The sequence below is a fragment of the Tribolium castaneum genome, chromosome 2 (genome assembly GCF_031307605.1).
Source record: "Tribolium castaneum strain GA2 chromosome 2, icTriCast1.1, whole genome shotgun sequence".
Lineage (NCBI taxonomy): Eukaryota > Metazoa > Arthropoda > Insecta > Coleoptera > Tenebrionidae > Tribolium > Tribolium castaneum.
Window position 1 is genome coordinate 1,231,749 of NC_087395.1, and position 16,600 is coordinate 1,248,348.

The 16,600-nt window shown below is 28.6% G+C and overlaps 2 protein-coding genes across 2 annotated transcripts in view; one reads left to right on the forward strand and one right to left on the reverse strand.

Moving 5' to 3' along the window:
• The first annotated feature begins 356 nt into the window (after positions 1–356).
• und (uninitiated) lies at positions 357–12,454 on the forward strand. Its single transcript, XM_964057.4, has 5 exons — positions 357–546; positions 599–712; positions 6,695–7,384; positions 7,440–7,614; positions 12,133–12,454. The coding sequence occupies exons 1-5, from the start codon at positions 402–404 to the stop codon at positions 12,383–12,385; spliced, it is 1,377 nt and encodes a 458-aa protein (XP_969150.2). The 5' UTR covers positions 357–401; the 3' UTR covers positions 12,386–12,454.
• Positions 12,441–16,600, reverse strand: part of LOC103314725 (stalled ribosome sensor GCN1) — a 63,846-nt gene continuing 59,686 nt past the window's right edge. Inside the window, exons 18-19 of the mRNA XM_064355226.1 lie at positions 13,760–13,981; positions 12,441–12,735 (exon numbers count right to left, since the gene is read on the reverse strand). Coding sequence (XP_064211296.1) covers positions 12,607–12,735; positions 13,760–13,981 — 351 coding nt within the window. The 3' untranslated portion in view covers positions 12,441–12,606. The remainder of the gene's footprint in view (positions 12,736–13,759; positions 13,982–16,600) is intronic.

The following is a 16,600-nucleotide window of genomic DNA, read 5'->3' on the forward strand; positions in this document are numbered from 1 at the left end:
CTTTATTATTGTATTCTATTTGTTTCCATTTATTTATCATTATTTATTTATTTATTATCAGTAATAAATTCGATTTCGATCAGTAAAAAATAATAAATGATCAGTGCAATTATTATTTTTACTGTGCATTTATGATTTTTACTGTGCATTTATGATTTTTACTGTGCACTTATTATTTTCACTGATAAAAAATACTTGTCGTTTAAATAAAATACTGTACATTTAATTTGTACCCATTCAAAACCATGTTTTCCTGTGATTTTTCAATTTTATTCAAAATGTGTGAAAAATTGTCGTGGCCGCCTGGTGTTGTGGCGCTGAACTAATTCCTAGTCAAGGTGGCGCCCCCATTTTGTCATTTCGCGCATGCGTGTCACAATTTTGGTTTTGTCGCTGGTAAAATGGCGGCCCTTAAAACCGAAATAAATTCTCAAGATAACGAGGATGAAAATGAAAATGAGAACGAAGTGGAAGAAGTAGGTGCAGAGGGGGCTCCCGGTGAAGCGGCCAAAAAGAAGAAAAAGAAGAAGAAGAAGAAAAAAGCCGGTAAGTTGGGTGTCATAACTGCGTGGTTTTGCTCAAGTTTTGGGGATTTCAGCCAATGAAAATAGCGAAGAACGTGTTGTGGAAGATGGGAAGATTGAAGAGGGGCAAAATGGGGCACAGGATGGCGAGGGGGAGAAGAAGAAGAAGAAGCGCAATCGGAAGAAAGGTAATGTTTTAGAGTAAGGTTATCAGTTGATAAGGCAAATCTGGTGATTTTGTTTTATTTAATGAGGAAGTTGGTAACAAATTTGGAAATTTAAATTGCCAACTCTCAATTGCAAATGCACAGCTTCCTTGATTAGTGAAGGGAAAGTCCCTTCATTAATCAAGGAAGCTGTGTGCAAATGTTACATTTTTATATTGGCTGTTTCAACACTATAAAAACGCAACGTTGCATTTTACCGAATTATTTTTTTTTAATAAAATTGATAAAATTGTAAAATAGTTATTAATGATTAGATCTCTCATTGAAAGTATAAATTACATTAGCTATTATTTTTTTGAAGTTCATTAATAATTTATAATAGCTAATTTTGAGAGAAAATGTGACGTTTTTATAGTTTTTATAATAATACAAAATCAGGGATCAAATTAAGTTAGCAACAATCAATAATGTAGACGAAAAAAAGATATGAATTTTCTTATTTTGAATATGGGTCTTTTAACTTATTTTGGTGATAAAAGATGTTCATTTAGTCACAGAAATGAAGTCATTTTTTTCATGCAATTTAATTTTTAATACATACATATATATTTTTTCATTTGTTTTCCTTAGCGACGATATCAATTTTTGCTTTTTTGTTTCCAATGATCTCGAATTAACGATAGGTCTTACAATATGACAGGTTCTAAAAATATTTTTATGTGCTTACAGAGTGTTCCAAAATAAAATACCTAAGTTCTGTTTTTTTTAAGGAAACTCTAATTTTTTATTGTATTTTTGAAATCGTGACTAAATTGTCGATATGATGTCGGATTTTATAGACTTATCTGTCATAGTTTTTGACTTATGTCAATTTATGTATGAAAATTGCGTCGTGCAAAGACCTTCAAAAAATTTATAACTTCAGAACCATTTAAGATAATTTAACATTTTTTTTCTAGTCGATTTCTTAAGCTTCAGTGCATCTTTTGCAATAAAAGCGAACTCGAAGTCGATATTTCAGTGCCTACTACGATTTTCTGAATATGACAAACTACAAATTGCAATAACTCGATTTTTTCAAATGTATTTTATTGCACCATTGCATGGAATTTTTTAAGAGCTTTTGTCGATATAAGGTTTGTGGGATCTAATTTAAAAAATGTATGAGATTTTTGCAAAATAAAAAATATTGATTTTTTAGAAAAAAAATCAAGTTGTCAAATTTAACACTCCAATACCATTCTAAAAAGAGCATCTTTTAACAAATTGCGAAGTGTAATAGAAATAGAAGTACATCATAAAGGAAACAATTTTAGTAGTCTTTATAAAACCAGGGAAGTTGGACAAACAGAAAACAATCTAAAGGTTTCCTAAAAAAGCTATTTATAAAAAATGCATAAATAGGTCACCATTTTGTTTCACACAAGCTGTTAGTCTTCTAGTAAATGATCAATGGTGTAATAAAATACAGGGTGTTGCATTTAAAAAAGTCGAGTTATTGTCATTTCTAGTTTGTTATATTCAGAAAATCGTAATTGGCACTGGAATATCGACTTCGAGTTTTCTTGTAGAAGATGCGCCTAAGCTTGGACAATCGACTGGAAAAAAAATGTTAAATTATCTTAAATGGTTTTAAAGTTACAATTTTTTGTGGGTCTTTGTACGACGCAATTTTCATACAAATTGTCAAAAGACAAAAACTATGACAGATAAATCTATAAACCCAGGTACATTATGTCGACAATTTAGTCACGATTTCAAAAATATAATAAAAAAATGGGGTTTCCATTTAAAAAAACAGAACATACTTGGGTATTTTATTTTAGAAGACTCTGTATACACATAAAAATATTTTTAGAACATGCCTTATTGTAAGACCTATCGTTAAAAAAAATAAATTGATAGCTTGCATAGAAAAAAAGTTATAGAGCACATACGCACCCCTGGGTCACTCTGTATATTAATTTCAAAATTAATCAAGTGCCGACAATTAAATTTAACATTTATTGCCATCTTTTAAAATCATGTCGTTTGGCATTACATTCCATTTGTTAATGTTTTATCTAACAATTTAAAGAACTTTTCATTGGTTATTTTTCTTATTTTTCTCTTAATGAGACCAAAAGATTAATGATTTTGACATTTTCTTTTCTATTTTAAATGGGAATAAGTTAGCGATATTAAATTCAATTTTTTTGTTTCTAAAGAAAAAGTATACGTATTTCTATTGTACGAGCAACTGAAAAACTTAACATAAATCGTAAATCAGTGTGTGATATTAAATACTTTCTCTCTATGCATGTGATTAAATATTTAGACTTTTTTTTTAATTTCTGAAAGTTATTTAATTTAAATTGTCGCTGAAAAAATACATCTAATGATATAATGCGTAAGTGTTGTTTTGTGCAAACTTTCTAATTTTAATTTGCTCCTAATTTGATTTTTGCCAAGTAAATATCAATTTAAATTCAATTTAGTTTAGTAATAATAAATTAATTGTTAAATTTAGTTGAAATTTACTTTGCAAATTAAATGCGCGCTACAAAAAGTGATTAACACATCGAGTTATCTTTTTGAATGTTTTTTTGACCTAGCGACGATTTCTTTTACGAAAATAAAACATTTAAGCGTTGTTTCCAATAAAAAAATACTTAACTTTTTGATCCGACACGGAGGACCAAAATATTGGAGTTTTAATTATTACTGCGCTTCGAATTTAATCTTTGCCAGATAAATATCAATTTAATTTAAATTTTTTTGACTTGGACTCTTTCTTTTACGAAAAAATTTACACAAAACAACATTTAAGCGTTGTTTGCCATAAAAAATAGTCAAACAGATCCAACATTATGATCCGGCTCGAAGGACCAAAATGTTGAAGTTGTAGATATTTTAAGTAATCGTTTTTGTATATTGTTTAGACCTAGCGACAATTTTTTTCCAAACATAAAACATTTAAGCGTTGTTTCCAATAAAAAAAATGACTTTAAGAGTCAAACACTCAACCTTTTGATTCGGATCGGAGGCCCAAAATGTTGGGGTTCTAATTCTTAATGCGCTTCTAATTTGATCTTTGCCAGATAAATGTCAATTTAATTCAAATTAGTTTATTAGTAAGTATGTTCGTTTAATTTTAGTTGACATTTACTTTGTGCGCCAGTATGATCTACACAACGAGTAGACTTTTATAAAAATTTGTTTTGACCTAGACTGTCTCTTTTATGAAATTTTTTACACAAAACAATATTTAAGCATTGTTTGCCAAAAAAAATTGTCAAACACATCATCCAACATTATGATCCGGCTCGGAGTACCAAAATGTTGTAGTTGTAGATATTTTAGGTAAATTTTTTTGTATATTTTTTTGACTTAGCGACAATGTCTTTTATGAAAATGAAAGATTTAAGCGTTATTTTCAATAAAAAATATTGACTTTAGACTCAAACACTCAACCTTTTGATTCGGCTCGGAGGACCAAAATGTTGGAGTTCTAATTCTTAATGCGCTTCTAATTTGATCTTTGCCAGGTAAATGTCAATTTAATTCAAATTAGTTTAATAATAAGTGTGTTCGTTTAATTTTAGTTGACATTCATTTTGTGCGCCAGTGTGATCTACACTACGAGTAACTTTTTTAAAATTTTGTTTTCACCTAGACTCTTTCTTTTGCGAATTTTTTTAAACAAAACATTTAATCATTGTTTACCAAAAAAATTGTGAAACAGATCCAACATTATGATCCGGCTCGGAGGACCAAAATGTTGAAGTTGTAGATATTTTAAGTAATAGTTTTTGTATATTGTTTTGACCTAGCGACAATTTTTTTTCGAAAATAAAACATTTGAGCGTTATTTCCAATAAAAAAAATTGACTTTAGAGTCAAACACTCAACCTTTTCATCCGGCTCGGAGGACCAAAATGTTGGAGTTCTAATTCTTAATGCGCTTCTAATTTGATCTTTGCCAGGTAAATGTCAATTTAATTCAAATTAGTTTAATAATAAGTATGTTCGTTTAATTTTAGTTGACATTCATTTTGTGCGCCAGTGTGATCTACACTACGAGTAAACTTTTTTAAAATTTTATTTTGACCTAGACTCTTTCTTTTACGAAATTTTTTACACAAAACTACATTTAAGCATTGCTTGTTTGCCAAAAAAAATTGTCAAACAGATCCAACATTATGATCCGGCTCGGAAGATCAAAATATTAAAGTTGTAGATATTTTAGGTAAATTTTTTTGACCTAGCGACAATTTCTTTAACGAAAATAAAACATTCAAGCGTTATTTAAAAAAAAAAGAATTGACTTTAGAGTCAAACACTCAACCTTGTCATCCGGCTCGGAGGACCAAAATGTTGGAGTTCTAATTCTTAATGCGCTTCTAATTTGATCTTTGCCAGGTAAATGTCAATTTAATTCAAATTAGTTTTATAATAAGTATGTTCGTTTAATTTTAATTGACATTCATTTTGTGCGCCAGTGTGATCTACACTACGAGTAGACTTTTTTAAAATTTTGTTTTCACCTAGACTCTTTCTTTTACGAATTTTTTTACACAAAACATTTAATCATTGTTTACCAAAAAAATTGTGAAACAGATCCAACATTATGATCCGGCTCGGAGGACCAAAATGTTGAAGTTGTAGATATTTTAGGTAAATTTGTTTGTATATTTTTTTGACCTAGCGACAATTTCTTTAACGAAAATAAAACATTCAAGCGTTATTTCAAAAAAAAAATTGACTTTAGAGTCAAACACTCAACCTTGTCATCCGGCTCGGAGGACCAAAATGTTGGAGTTCTAATACTTAATGCGCTTCTAATTTGATCTTTGCCAGGTAAATGTCAATTTAATTCAAATAGTTTAATAATAAGTATGTTCGATTAATTTTAGTTGACTTTTACTTTGTGCGCTAGTGTAATCTACAGAACGAGTAGACTTCTTTGGAAATTTGTTTTGACCTAGACTTTTTCTTTTACGAAAATTTTTACATAAAACAACATCTAAGCATTGTTTGCTATAAAAAATAGAGATAAACAGATCAAACTCAAACATTATGATCCGGCTCGGAGGACCAAAATGTTGAAGTTGTAGATATTTTAAGTAATCGTTTTTGTATATTGTTTTGACCTAGCGACAATTTTTTTTCGAAAATAAAACATTTAAGCGTTATTTCCAATAAAAAAAAATTGACTTTAGAGTCAAACACTCCACCTTTTGATTCGTCTCGGAGGACCAAAATGTTGGGGTTCTAATTCTTAATGTGCTTCTAATGTGATCTTTGCCAGGTAAATGTCATTTTAATTCAAATTAGTTTAATAATAAGTATGTTCGATTAATTTTAGTTGACATTTATTTTGTGCGCCAGTGTGATCTATACAACGAGTAGACTTTTTAAAAATTTGTTTTCACCTAGACTCTTTCTTTCACGAAATTTTTTACACAAAATATTTAAGCATTGTTTACCAAAAAAAAAATAAAAATTGTCAAACAGATCCAACATCATGATCCGGCTCGGAGGACCAAAATGTTGAAGTTGTGGATATTTTAAGTAATCGTTTTTGTATATTGTTTTGACCTAGCGACAATTTCTTTTACGAAAATAAAACATTCATCGTTATTTCCAATAAAAAAAATATTGACTTTAAAGTCAAACACTCAACCATTTCATCCGGCTCGGAGGAGTTCTAATTTTTAATGCGCTTCTAATTTGATGTTTAATAATAAGTATGTTCGATTAATCTTAGTTGACTTTTACTTTGTGCGCTAGTGTAATCTATAGAACGAGTAGACTTTTTCAAAAATTTGTTTTGAAATCGACTCTTTTACGAAAATTTTTACATAAAACAACATCTAAGCATTGTTTGCCATAAAAAATAGAGACAAACAGATCCAACATTATGATCCGGCTCGGAGGACCAAAATGTTGAAGTTGTAGATAGTTTAACTTGAAATATTTAACTTTTAATTAGACACAACAGTTAGATGTTAATTTCCTCAGGTGGTAAACTCGCTCAAACCGATCCACCGACTGTTCCAATCGTCGATTTATTCCCCGACCAAGTTTTCCCAATCGGTGAAATCCAGGAATATCCCACGAAACAAGACGATCGTACAGCTAAAGATCGTTTCACATCGGAAGAGAAACGTGCTTTAGATCGTATGCACAATGACATATACAATGAAGTACGTTTAGCTGCTGAAGCACACCGTCAAACGCGTCAGCATATCCAAAAATGGATCAAACCCGGCATGACAATGATCGAAATTTGCGAAGAATTGGAAAATACAGCTCGTAAATTAATCGCCGAAAATGGTCTAAAAGCTGGACTTGCTTTTCCAACTGGATGTTCGAGGAATCATTGCGCTGCACATTATACACCAAATGCTGGTGATCCAACTGTTTTGGAATATGACGATGTTGTGAAAATTGATTTTGGGACTCATATCAATGGACGGATTATTGATTGTGCGTTCACGCATACTTTTAATCCCAAGTATGATAAGTTGGTGGAGGCGGTTCGTGATGCCACCAATACTGGGATTAAAGCTGCAGGGATTGATGTACAGCTGTGTGAGATTGGAGCTGCAATTCAAGAAGTGATGGAGTCGTATGAGCTGGAATTGGATGGGAAAACTTATCCGATTAAGTCGATTAGGAATCTTAATGGACATTCGATTTCGCCGTATAGTAAGTTCCGGTGGTTGCTTTTTTGTCAAGTTTTTAAATTGTTAAAAAATTGTAGGAATACATGCTGGGAAAACTGTTCCGATTGTTAAAGGAGGTGAAGCTACTGTTATGGAAGAGAATGAGTTTTATGCGATTGAAACTTTTGGATCGACTGGTAGAGGCGTTGTTCATGACGATATGGATTGTTCACACTATATGAAGAATTTTGAATCTTCATATGTTCCGTTACGGTAAGTACTTACAATTTTGATCCACATGTGCTGAAATTTTGCATACGTACGTAATGTCCATGTTACTACAATATTTAATTTAACTAATAATTGTTACTGAAATTATCGATATCTAGTCGTTCCAAACAAGCTCAAAAGTAATTTTTGTGACATTATACAGGGTGATTTTTATGCCCTATGTTAGAAACTTTAGCTTACAATGCAATTAAGGATGTGAAATTTGTACACAACCCAAATGACTGAACTTCGGGAACTGTGAGAAATTGGCGCCAAATTTTAAATACTAAATGTTAACTACACATTGTCAGCTGTCAAATTGCAAGACTAGTATGATTTTTTCAAAATGATGAACAAAAAATGGTTTTAACTCAGTTTTTTCAAATACAAATCTTAACGGCAATCGAAAGAACATCGACATTTATGGTGACTTATGGCTTATTATAATTAGAAATTAAGGTTCAATTCAATTTTTAAATAAATTTTATCATGCTATTATTATAAATTTCTTTTATTTGCAGTTTTTTTGTAATCATTATTTTTTAATTCTTTTTATCTGATTTACAACAAGTATTTTCTGATTGTTATTATTGTTTGTTCCTTATTTCGTTTCTCTAAATTAACTGATCCACATGTGCTGAAATTTTGCATACGTACGTAATCTCCATGTTATTACAATATTTAATTCAACTAGTATTTGTTATTGAAATTATCGATTCTAGTGTTTCCAAACAAGCTCAAAAGTAATTTTTGTGACATTATACAGGGTGATTTTTATGGCCTATGTTAGAAACTTTAGCTTATAATGCAGTTAAGGATGTGAAATTTGTACACAACCCAAATCGACGATTCTTAGTTCAGCTAAATTATTTTCAAAATGACTGAACTTCGGGAACTGTGAGAAATTGGCGCAAAATTTGATATTTTAAATGGTCAGCTGTCAAATTGCAAGGCTAGTATGATTTTTTCAAAATGATGATCAAAAAATGGTCTTAACTCAGTTTTTTCAAATGCAAATCTTAACGGCAATCGAAAGAACATCGACATTTATGGTGACTTATGGCTTACTATAATTTAGTGAATTATGTAAAGTAACTCAGTTACTCTTATCATCGAGTTTTAAAGTTCCCGAATGAAACTATTGGGAAATTAAACATTTCTATTAAGTAGCAAAACAATTTTAAAATATTATTGTTTTCTTTTTACTATTAATATTTACTTTCCTCTTTTTACTCCCATATAATTATTTTATTTTCCAGTATTTTTTTTTGTTTGTATTAGGTTGGAGTAGTTTCGGCTAAACTTTGCCCATAATAAAGACTATTTATTTATTATTATTAACTTTATCGTATTTTTCGAAATTTTGTTGTTTACTTGATTAAAAATTGGAAATAAGCTAAATTTTGTTTTTTGCGATAATTGTTAGTTGTTTTACTGCTTTCTTCTTGTTTCTGTATTTCATTTCCTTTTTTCTTTGCATTTTTTTTTAAATTTAATTGCTAGTTTAGATAATTTGAAAAATAGCTGATTTTCAGTTTTTTATATCTAGTTTACATAAATTTTGGTAAAATGTAATTTATAAACCATGAGAAATAAAATTTTTGAACCAATTTTATTATGTTATTAAGACATACTACATTTACTTTTTTGTATTACATTTTATTTCTTTTTTGTACATTTTTTTGTATTTCATTAGCTTTTAAATTTTCTTTTAATCACATTTATTTTCTTTTGAAAATTATAAATTTGTATTCATTTCATTTTCTTCTTGTTTTGTTTCTTCCGAAGTACAACTTCATTTCACTAAAACGAAGTATGTCGTTTTTAAAAATCGTCTACAATGTGAATAGATTAACCTGAAACAATGTCCCACGTTTTTTTTTCAATTTTTGCAATAAAAGTATTGTTAATTTGATTAGTCTGAAACCTTTGATTAGAAATTAAGATAAATATTCAATTTTTAAATAATTTTTATCATGCTGTTATAAATTTCTTTTATTCTTTGCAGTTTTTTTTGTAATCATTATTTTTTAATTCTTTTTATTTGAAGTATTTTCTGATTATTATTATTATGTTTGTTTCTTATTTCGTTTCTCTAAATTAACTGATCCACATATGCTGAAATTTTGCATGCGTACGTAACCTTCATATAATTACAATATTTAATTCAACTTATAATTGTTATTAAAATTATCGATATCTAGTATTTCCGAACAAGCTCAAAAGTAAATTTTCTGACATTATACTGGCTGATTTTTATGGCCTATGTTAGAAACTTTACCTTATAATGCAGTTAAGGATTTGAAATTTCTACACAACCCAAATCGACGATTCTCAGTTTAGCTAAATTATTTTCAAAATCACTGAACTTCGGGAACTGTGAGAAATTGGCGCAAAATTTGATATTTTAAATGGTCAGCTGTCAAATTGCAAGGGTAGTATGATATTTTCAAAATGATAACTCAGTTTTTTCAAATGCAAATCTTAACGGCAATCGAAAGAACATCGACATTTATGGTGACTTATGATAGCTTATTATATTACATTTATTTTTTCTTGTTCAGGTATGATAGAATTATTTTATTTTCCAGTTTTTTTTTGTTTGGATTAAGTTGGAGTAGGTTCGGCTAAACTTCGCCCATAATAAAGACAATTTATTATTATTAACGTTATCGTATTTTTTGAATTTTTTTTGTTTACTTGATTAAAAAGTTGAAATGATAAGCTAAATTTTGTTTTTTGTGATAATTTTTAGTTGTTTTACTGCTTTCTTCTTATTTCTGTATTTCATTTCCTTTCTCCTTTGCAGTGTTTTGAAAATTTTATTGTTAATTCAGATAATTTGAAAATTATCTGATCTTCAGATTTTTATATCTAGTTTACATATTTTGGTAAAATGTTTATAAACCATGACGTTATCTATTACTTAAAAAAATGTTATTGTTTGTCTATATTCATCTCTTTTTTTTTGTGTTACACTTTATTTCTTTTTTGTACATTTTTTGTATTCTATTAGCTTTTAAATTTTCTTTTAATCACAAACTTCCTTCTGAAGTATAACTTTATTTACCGCTAAAACAAAGTATGTCGTTTTTCAAAATCGTCTACAGTATGAATAGATGAACCTGAAACAAATTCCCACGTTTTTTTCAAATTTCTCAATAAAAGTATTGTTAATTTGATTAGCCTGAAACCTTTGTTTCGAAATTAAAATAAATTCATTTTTCAAATTAATTTTATCATGCTATTATAAATTTCCTTTATTCTTTACAGTTTTTTTTTTCGTATTCCTTATTTTTTTTGTTCTTTTTGTCTGTTTTACAAGTATTTTCTGATTATTATTATGTTTGTTCCTTATTTCGTTTCTTTTAAATTAACTGCATTTTCTTAAAACAAACTGTCTTTTTATTCACAATGGTGTAGTGTGAATAGAATAGAATATACCGTTTTAAAAACAGTTTTATCATTCTTAATACGAAAAGATTAATTTTTTTGAAGTTCTAAATATAATATAATATCAATTTTTTTCACTCGGTTTTATCTTTTCGCCTGTTTTATTTTCTTTTATGTAATTTTTTCCCGTCATTTTGTTTCCTTCGAAGTCTGTATTTTTTCAAATGTACAAATTATTACAGCTCCTTGATTTTTTTAATTTATTGTTTTCTTGAATTCATGTTTTCCTCTGTGTTCTTTTATTTATATCTACTTTTCCTCTAAGTAATTTTTGTCAAATTTTATATACTTTCCGCTCTTTATGTCTAATTAAAATTAATTGACAACTTATTAGTTTATTTACCTTTACTCAAACCTGAGTGTTTTCTGCGTTTTTCTTCTTTTTTACATTTTCTATTTTCGTTCCTTCTGTCTTTGTACTTGATTCTATCTTCTAGTCGTATAACTTATTTAATCCTTTCAGTTTCAATCTTATTTATTGTTCTAGAATCTAGAATAAACCCAATTAAAAATATTTCTATTTCCTTGTGTTTCTTTGTTATTATATTTCCATTATTGCTCTTATTTTTAGCACAGTATTTATTAATTTCAGCTAAATATTAAATGTTTTAATTCCATCGTAAATGGTAAAATGGCTTTTTTTCTAATGAGTATTTCATGGTAAAATTAAATTTTATCGTCTAGAGAAATATCGTTGACAACCATTGAGAAATTTAATTTATAATTTAATCGAAATAATAGAGGGTGGAATAGTCTTTTATTGTATACGACAATAAAGTTCACCATTATTTTTTCAAAGAGAAAGTAAAATTTTATCGTCTTTTGTAATAAATACCTACTAATATGTTTTGTTTGAATTAACATATAATTTCTAATAAGTAATTTCTTGCTATATTTCCAACGCCCTTGACAGTACTGTCCTGAAGAAGCTAAAAAAATGAGCGAAACGTAGAGAAATTACCATATCTTTAATTTCATTAACCTGTTGAAATTGTCTCAATAAACACACAAGAATAATAATATTAAACAATTATTTTTGTTAATTTTAACATTGTTTGCAATTTTCAGTCTCCAATCGTCAAAAACCCTTCTAAACATTATAAACAAGAACTTCGGAACATTGGCGTTCTGTAAGCGATGGTTGGACCGCGCAGGCGCGACCAAATACCAAATGGCTTTGAAGGATTTATGTGACAAAGGTGTCGTAGACGCATACCCACCTCTATGTGACATCAAGGGTTGTTACACAGCTCAATTCGAACACACCATCATGCTTCGTCCAACCTGCAAAGAAGTGGTGTCACGTGGTGACGATTATTAATTGTTTTTGTAAATGTTTGTCATTTTGTTTACAATTTATTGTAAATAAATAAAACGATTTTTTTTCTCATTTATTATTATTGTATTTAAAACAAAATTTACAAAATCGTATATATTAAAACTCAAAGGGAACAAAATGAAGAAACGAACACCGGAAATGATCAAAAACGCAGGGATACAACAAATCAACGTGTTGTTTGCTCCGTTGCGTGACCCTAATAATCAAGTCAGTAAAGTGTCGTCGAGCTCCTCTTCCTTTCCCTCAGGCTGCGACATTATCTTTTTGAGGACTTTACTGACGACGTCAGCGAGGGATTCGCGAGCGCCGACGTCCAGAATACTCAGACATCGCTAAAAAGACAAATAAATCAAGTATAGACTAGAGTTCCTATTCAGAAATAAAATTAACTAGACTCCCTCTGGTGATGACATTTGAACTATGTCGAAAACAGTAAAGAAATTTTCGTAATTCCACATTTAATTGAATTTAATGAATTGTTCAACAATTTTGCGTGTATAGTGTTAATTACTTAGAATAGAAATTATCACTTTTAAAGTACGTAGTGGTAAATACTAGCGTTGACTTTGGTTCTGTAGTTTTTCGTGGTATAAAGTGTTTATTGTTGGAAATTGAAAGTGGATAAAAAGTGAAAAATATTTAAATTTTAATTACAAAGTGTTATCAAACAGTTCTCTAATTAAAGATTATAAGTAATGGATCACAGCGAACACAAACTTTGGCCCAAGAAATCAATAAATTAGTGAAGTGTGTGAATTTTAGGTTAGAATTTTCCACTGAAAAAATCATGAAATGCTGCGGTAAATCTACAAAACTACAATAAAGATTAACAACTGCTGATACATTTAAACGTAAATTATGCCAAAAGGTAGGCTTTTCAATGTCTTTGTAATAATTTTCCAATAAAGAAAGTGAACCAAACAGTCATTCGTTATTCGTGTTTTCCTCGTCATCTCTCATTTGTCAACATAAGTTTCTTGCATCAAAGATGCAATAATCATTCCGCATAGGCAATGTAATAATTGTGAAGCCCCAAAATTCGTACAACGCTCAAAATATTCGAATAAACATTTTCCCGCCATTTATGGTTACTGTTTTCGACCTAGCTCAGTGGCGCCCCCAACGGTAATTTTACTTCCGAATACCTTATCCACATAATACAAAATTGGCTCGGTTTGACGTTCAGTGTCCCAACTCTCCCAATAAAGGAACTCTAGTATAGACTAATTTATAGAAATTCAGTGATATTATGCGCCTTTTTTGTAAATTGTGTCCAAAAATGGGTCGCCAGGAGCCAGATTATTCAATTTTTAAACGGTAAAATCTTAGACAAAATCATTTAAAATGAAGATTTACCTGTTGCATAGCGTCGCCATCTTTTAGCCTCAAAACCGCAATCAATGCAAGTTCTGAGTTTGCCTTAACATAACCATTTTTCTCTTTAGTTCCGTTGACTAACGTTGGTAAAAGCAGCTTCAACAAATCTGAAGACATCTTCTCCTGTGGTACGGTTTTAGCCAAATGGATGCAAACTCGAGCCAAGAGTTGTTTTACATCGTTGTTATTGTTGTTCATTGTCTGTAATTTTTTATTTTGTTTAATGCCGCAAAACTTTTGACCAATTTTTTTTATAAAATGCCTTATTAATTACAAACCGTACCAAAAGTTGCTTACATTTGGTCATTTTTGGACCATTTTCTAACTTGTTTAGGGTTTTTTTTCTTTATTTAAATAAAATTGCGGGAATAAAATTTTAATTTACGACGTAATTAGGAAGAATTTTGTACGTTATTAAAAGCCGCTTACAGTTTAACTTACCTAATTTGTGAAACCTGTTCGCTGCGCTCACTCGTTTTGGCAAACATTATCCTCGTCAAACAAAATCGATTTTTCATAACTGATTACGTAAATAACTATTAAACCAGAACTTTAATACAAATATCATTGTTGTAGGAAAAAAAATACCGAATTTGTCGAGTTTTTCGCTATTTTGACGTAATCTAACTCTTGAAATTTTCTTATTTTCACAAAATGTCCTAAATAAATTCCTTTTAACAACTTTTCAGGAAAAATGCTGATATTTACCACAGAAATTTGTTAAAAACAGGCCAAAGACTAAATGTTTTTTTTGAATGTTTAACAAAAAGCAAAACATTTTCAATAAGTTTTGGTTGAAAAATTGTCAAATTACACCGAAATTGATTGTATTTTAGTCTGTAAGAGTAAGATTTCGTCAAAAAATTCTAAATTTCGTCAAAAACACTTTTTACTTTGTCAAACTGTAGCTAGTTTTCGAACTAGGACTTGAGATTTTACTAAAATAGATATAAAATGTTGAAATAACTTGACAACCATTACATAAAATTTCCCTAGTACGAGTTTAAAATAAATAAATAAATAATAATTAGATCAAAATTTTTTTCAAGCCTTTAAACATGTTAAAACCAAATTCACACCTTGTAAGGGGATTTTAAACTGGGAAACGTCCAAAATATTAGTTCGATTTTTAGTCAGAAACGGAATATTGGAAAAATATTAAAATCAAATAATTTTTTTTATAGTTATTTGAAAGGTTAAGTTCAAGAGTGACGAGGTTAAATAATTTCAAAGCTGTTGCAGGAAAAAATAAATTACATAGTTATTTACGTAGTTAGTTATTGTTTAACGGGTATAATGTTTGCCAAAACGAGTGAGCGAAGTATTTTCCAAAAAAAATTAATATAAGTTAAATTTCTCTATTTACTTACTGAAAAATTAAAATTTTCTTCAAGTTTTTAAACACGTTTTAAACTAAATTCTAACTTTTTAATGAGATTTGCCAAAAAAAAACAGACTAGAAAACGTCCAAATGTTCACTTCAATAAAATCAAATAATTTTTTTGTAATAAACTAAATAGTTATTTACGTAATTAGTTATTAACGAGCATAATATTTGCCAAAACAAGTGTGCTCTCAAAATGAACAAATTTTCAAAAAAAAGTTGCATATTTAAAATCCTGTGTAAAAACTGCTAAAGAAATTAACGTAACTGCTTTGGAAAAAATTATAAAAAAGAAAATGAAAAAAGTTAAATTTATTTTAATCATCACTTAATAAAAGTTAAATTTCCCGATCTTCTAAACTTCTAAAAACTAAACAAACCAGATCATAAGTTTTTTAAGAGTTTGAGAACGTAAGTACGTTTTAAAGAAGTTCTCACTTTTTAATGAGATTTGCAAAAAAAAACAGAAAAACGTCCAAATTTATCTCGTTTTGTTAAAATCAAATTATTTTTTTTTTAATAAATTAAATATTTATTTACGTTATCAGTTATTGTTTAACGAGTATAATGTTTGCCAAAACGAGTGAGCGTAGTTTAAAATTAACAGATTTTCTAAAAAAAATAATATTATAAATTAAATTTCCTTCTTTATTTAGTGTAATTTACTGAAAAATAAATAAATCAGTTTAAAATTTTCATCAAGTTTTTAAACAAGTTTTAAACTAAATCCTCACTTTTTGAAATTTTTCCAAAAAAAAACAGTCTGCAAAACGTCCAAATGTTCGCTTGAATAAAATCAAATATTTTTTTGTAATAAATTAAATAGTTATTTACGTAATTAGTTATTGTTTAACGAGCATTATGTTTGCCAAACCAAGTGTTCTCTCAAAATTAACAAATATTCAAAAAAACTTCCATATTTAAAATTCTGAGTAAAAACTGTTAAAAAAATTAACGTAACTGCTTTGGAAAAAATTATAAAAAAGAAAATGAAAAAAGTTAAATTTATTTTAACCATCACTTAATAAAAGTTAAATTTCCCGATCTAATTACTGAAACTTCTAAAAACTAAACAAATCAGATCATAAGTTTTTTAAGAGTTTGAGAACGTAAGTACGTTTTAAAGAAGTTCTCACTTTTTAATGAGATTTGCAAAAAAAAACAGAAAAACGTCCAAATTTATTTCGTTTCGTTAAAATCAAATTTTTTTTTTAATAAATTAAATATTTATTTACGTTATCAGTTATTGTTTAACGAGCATAATGTTTGCCAAAACGAGTGAGCGTAGTTCAAAATTAACAATTTTCCAAAAAAATTAATAATATAAATAAAATTTCCTTCTTTATTTAGTTAAATTTACTGAAAAATAAATAAATCAGTTTAAAATTTTCATCAAGTTGTTAAACACGTTTTAAAGTAAATTCACATTTTTTGAG

Bases quoted from the DNA above. Each gene is read 5' to 3' on its own strand.
- und (XM_964057.4), top strand. From the start codon at position 402: ATGGCGGCCCTTAAAACCGAAATAAATTCTCAAGATAACGAGGATGAA. The intron at 713-6,694 runs GTAATGTTTTAG...TAATTTCCTCAG, and splicing joins GAAGCGCAATCGGAAGAAAG to GTGGTAAACTCGCTCAAACC. The intron at 7,615-12,132 runs GTAAGTACTTAC...TGCAATTTTCAG, and splicing joins TCTTCATATGTTCCGTTACG to TCTCCAATCGTCAAAAACCC.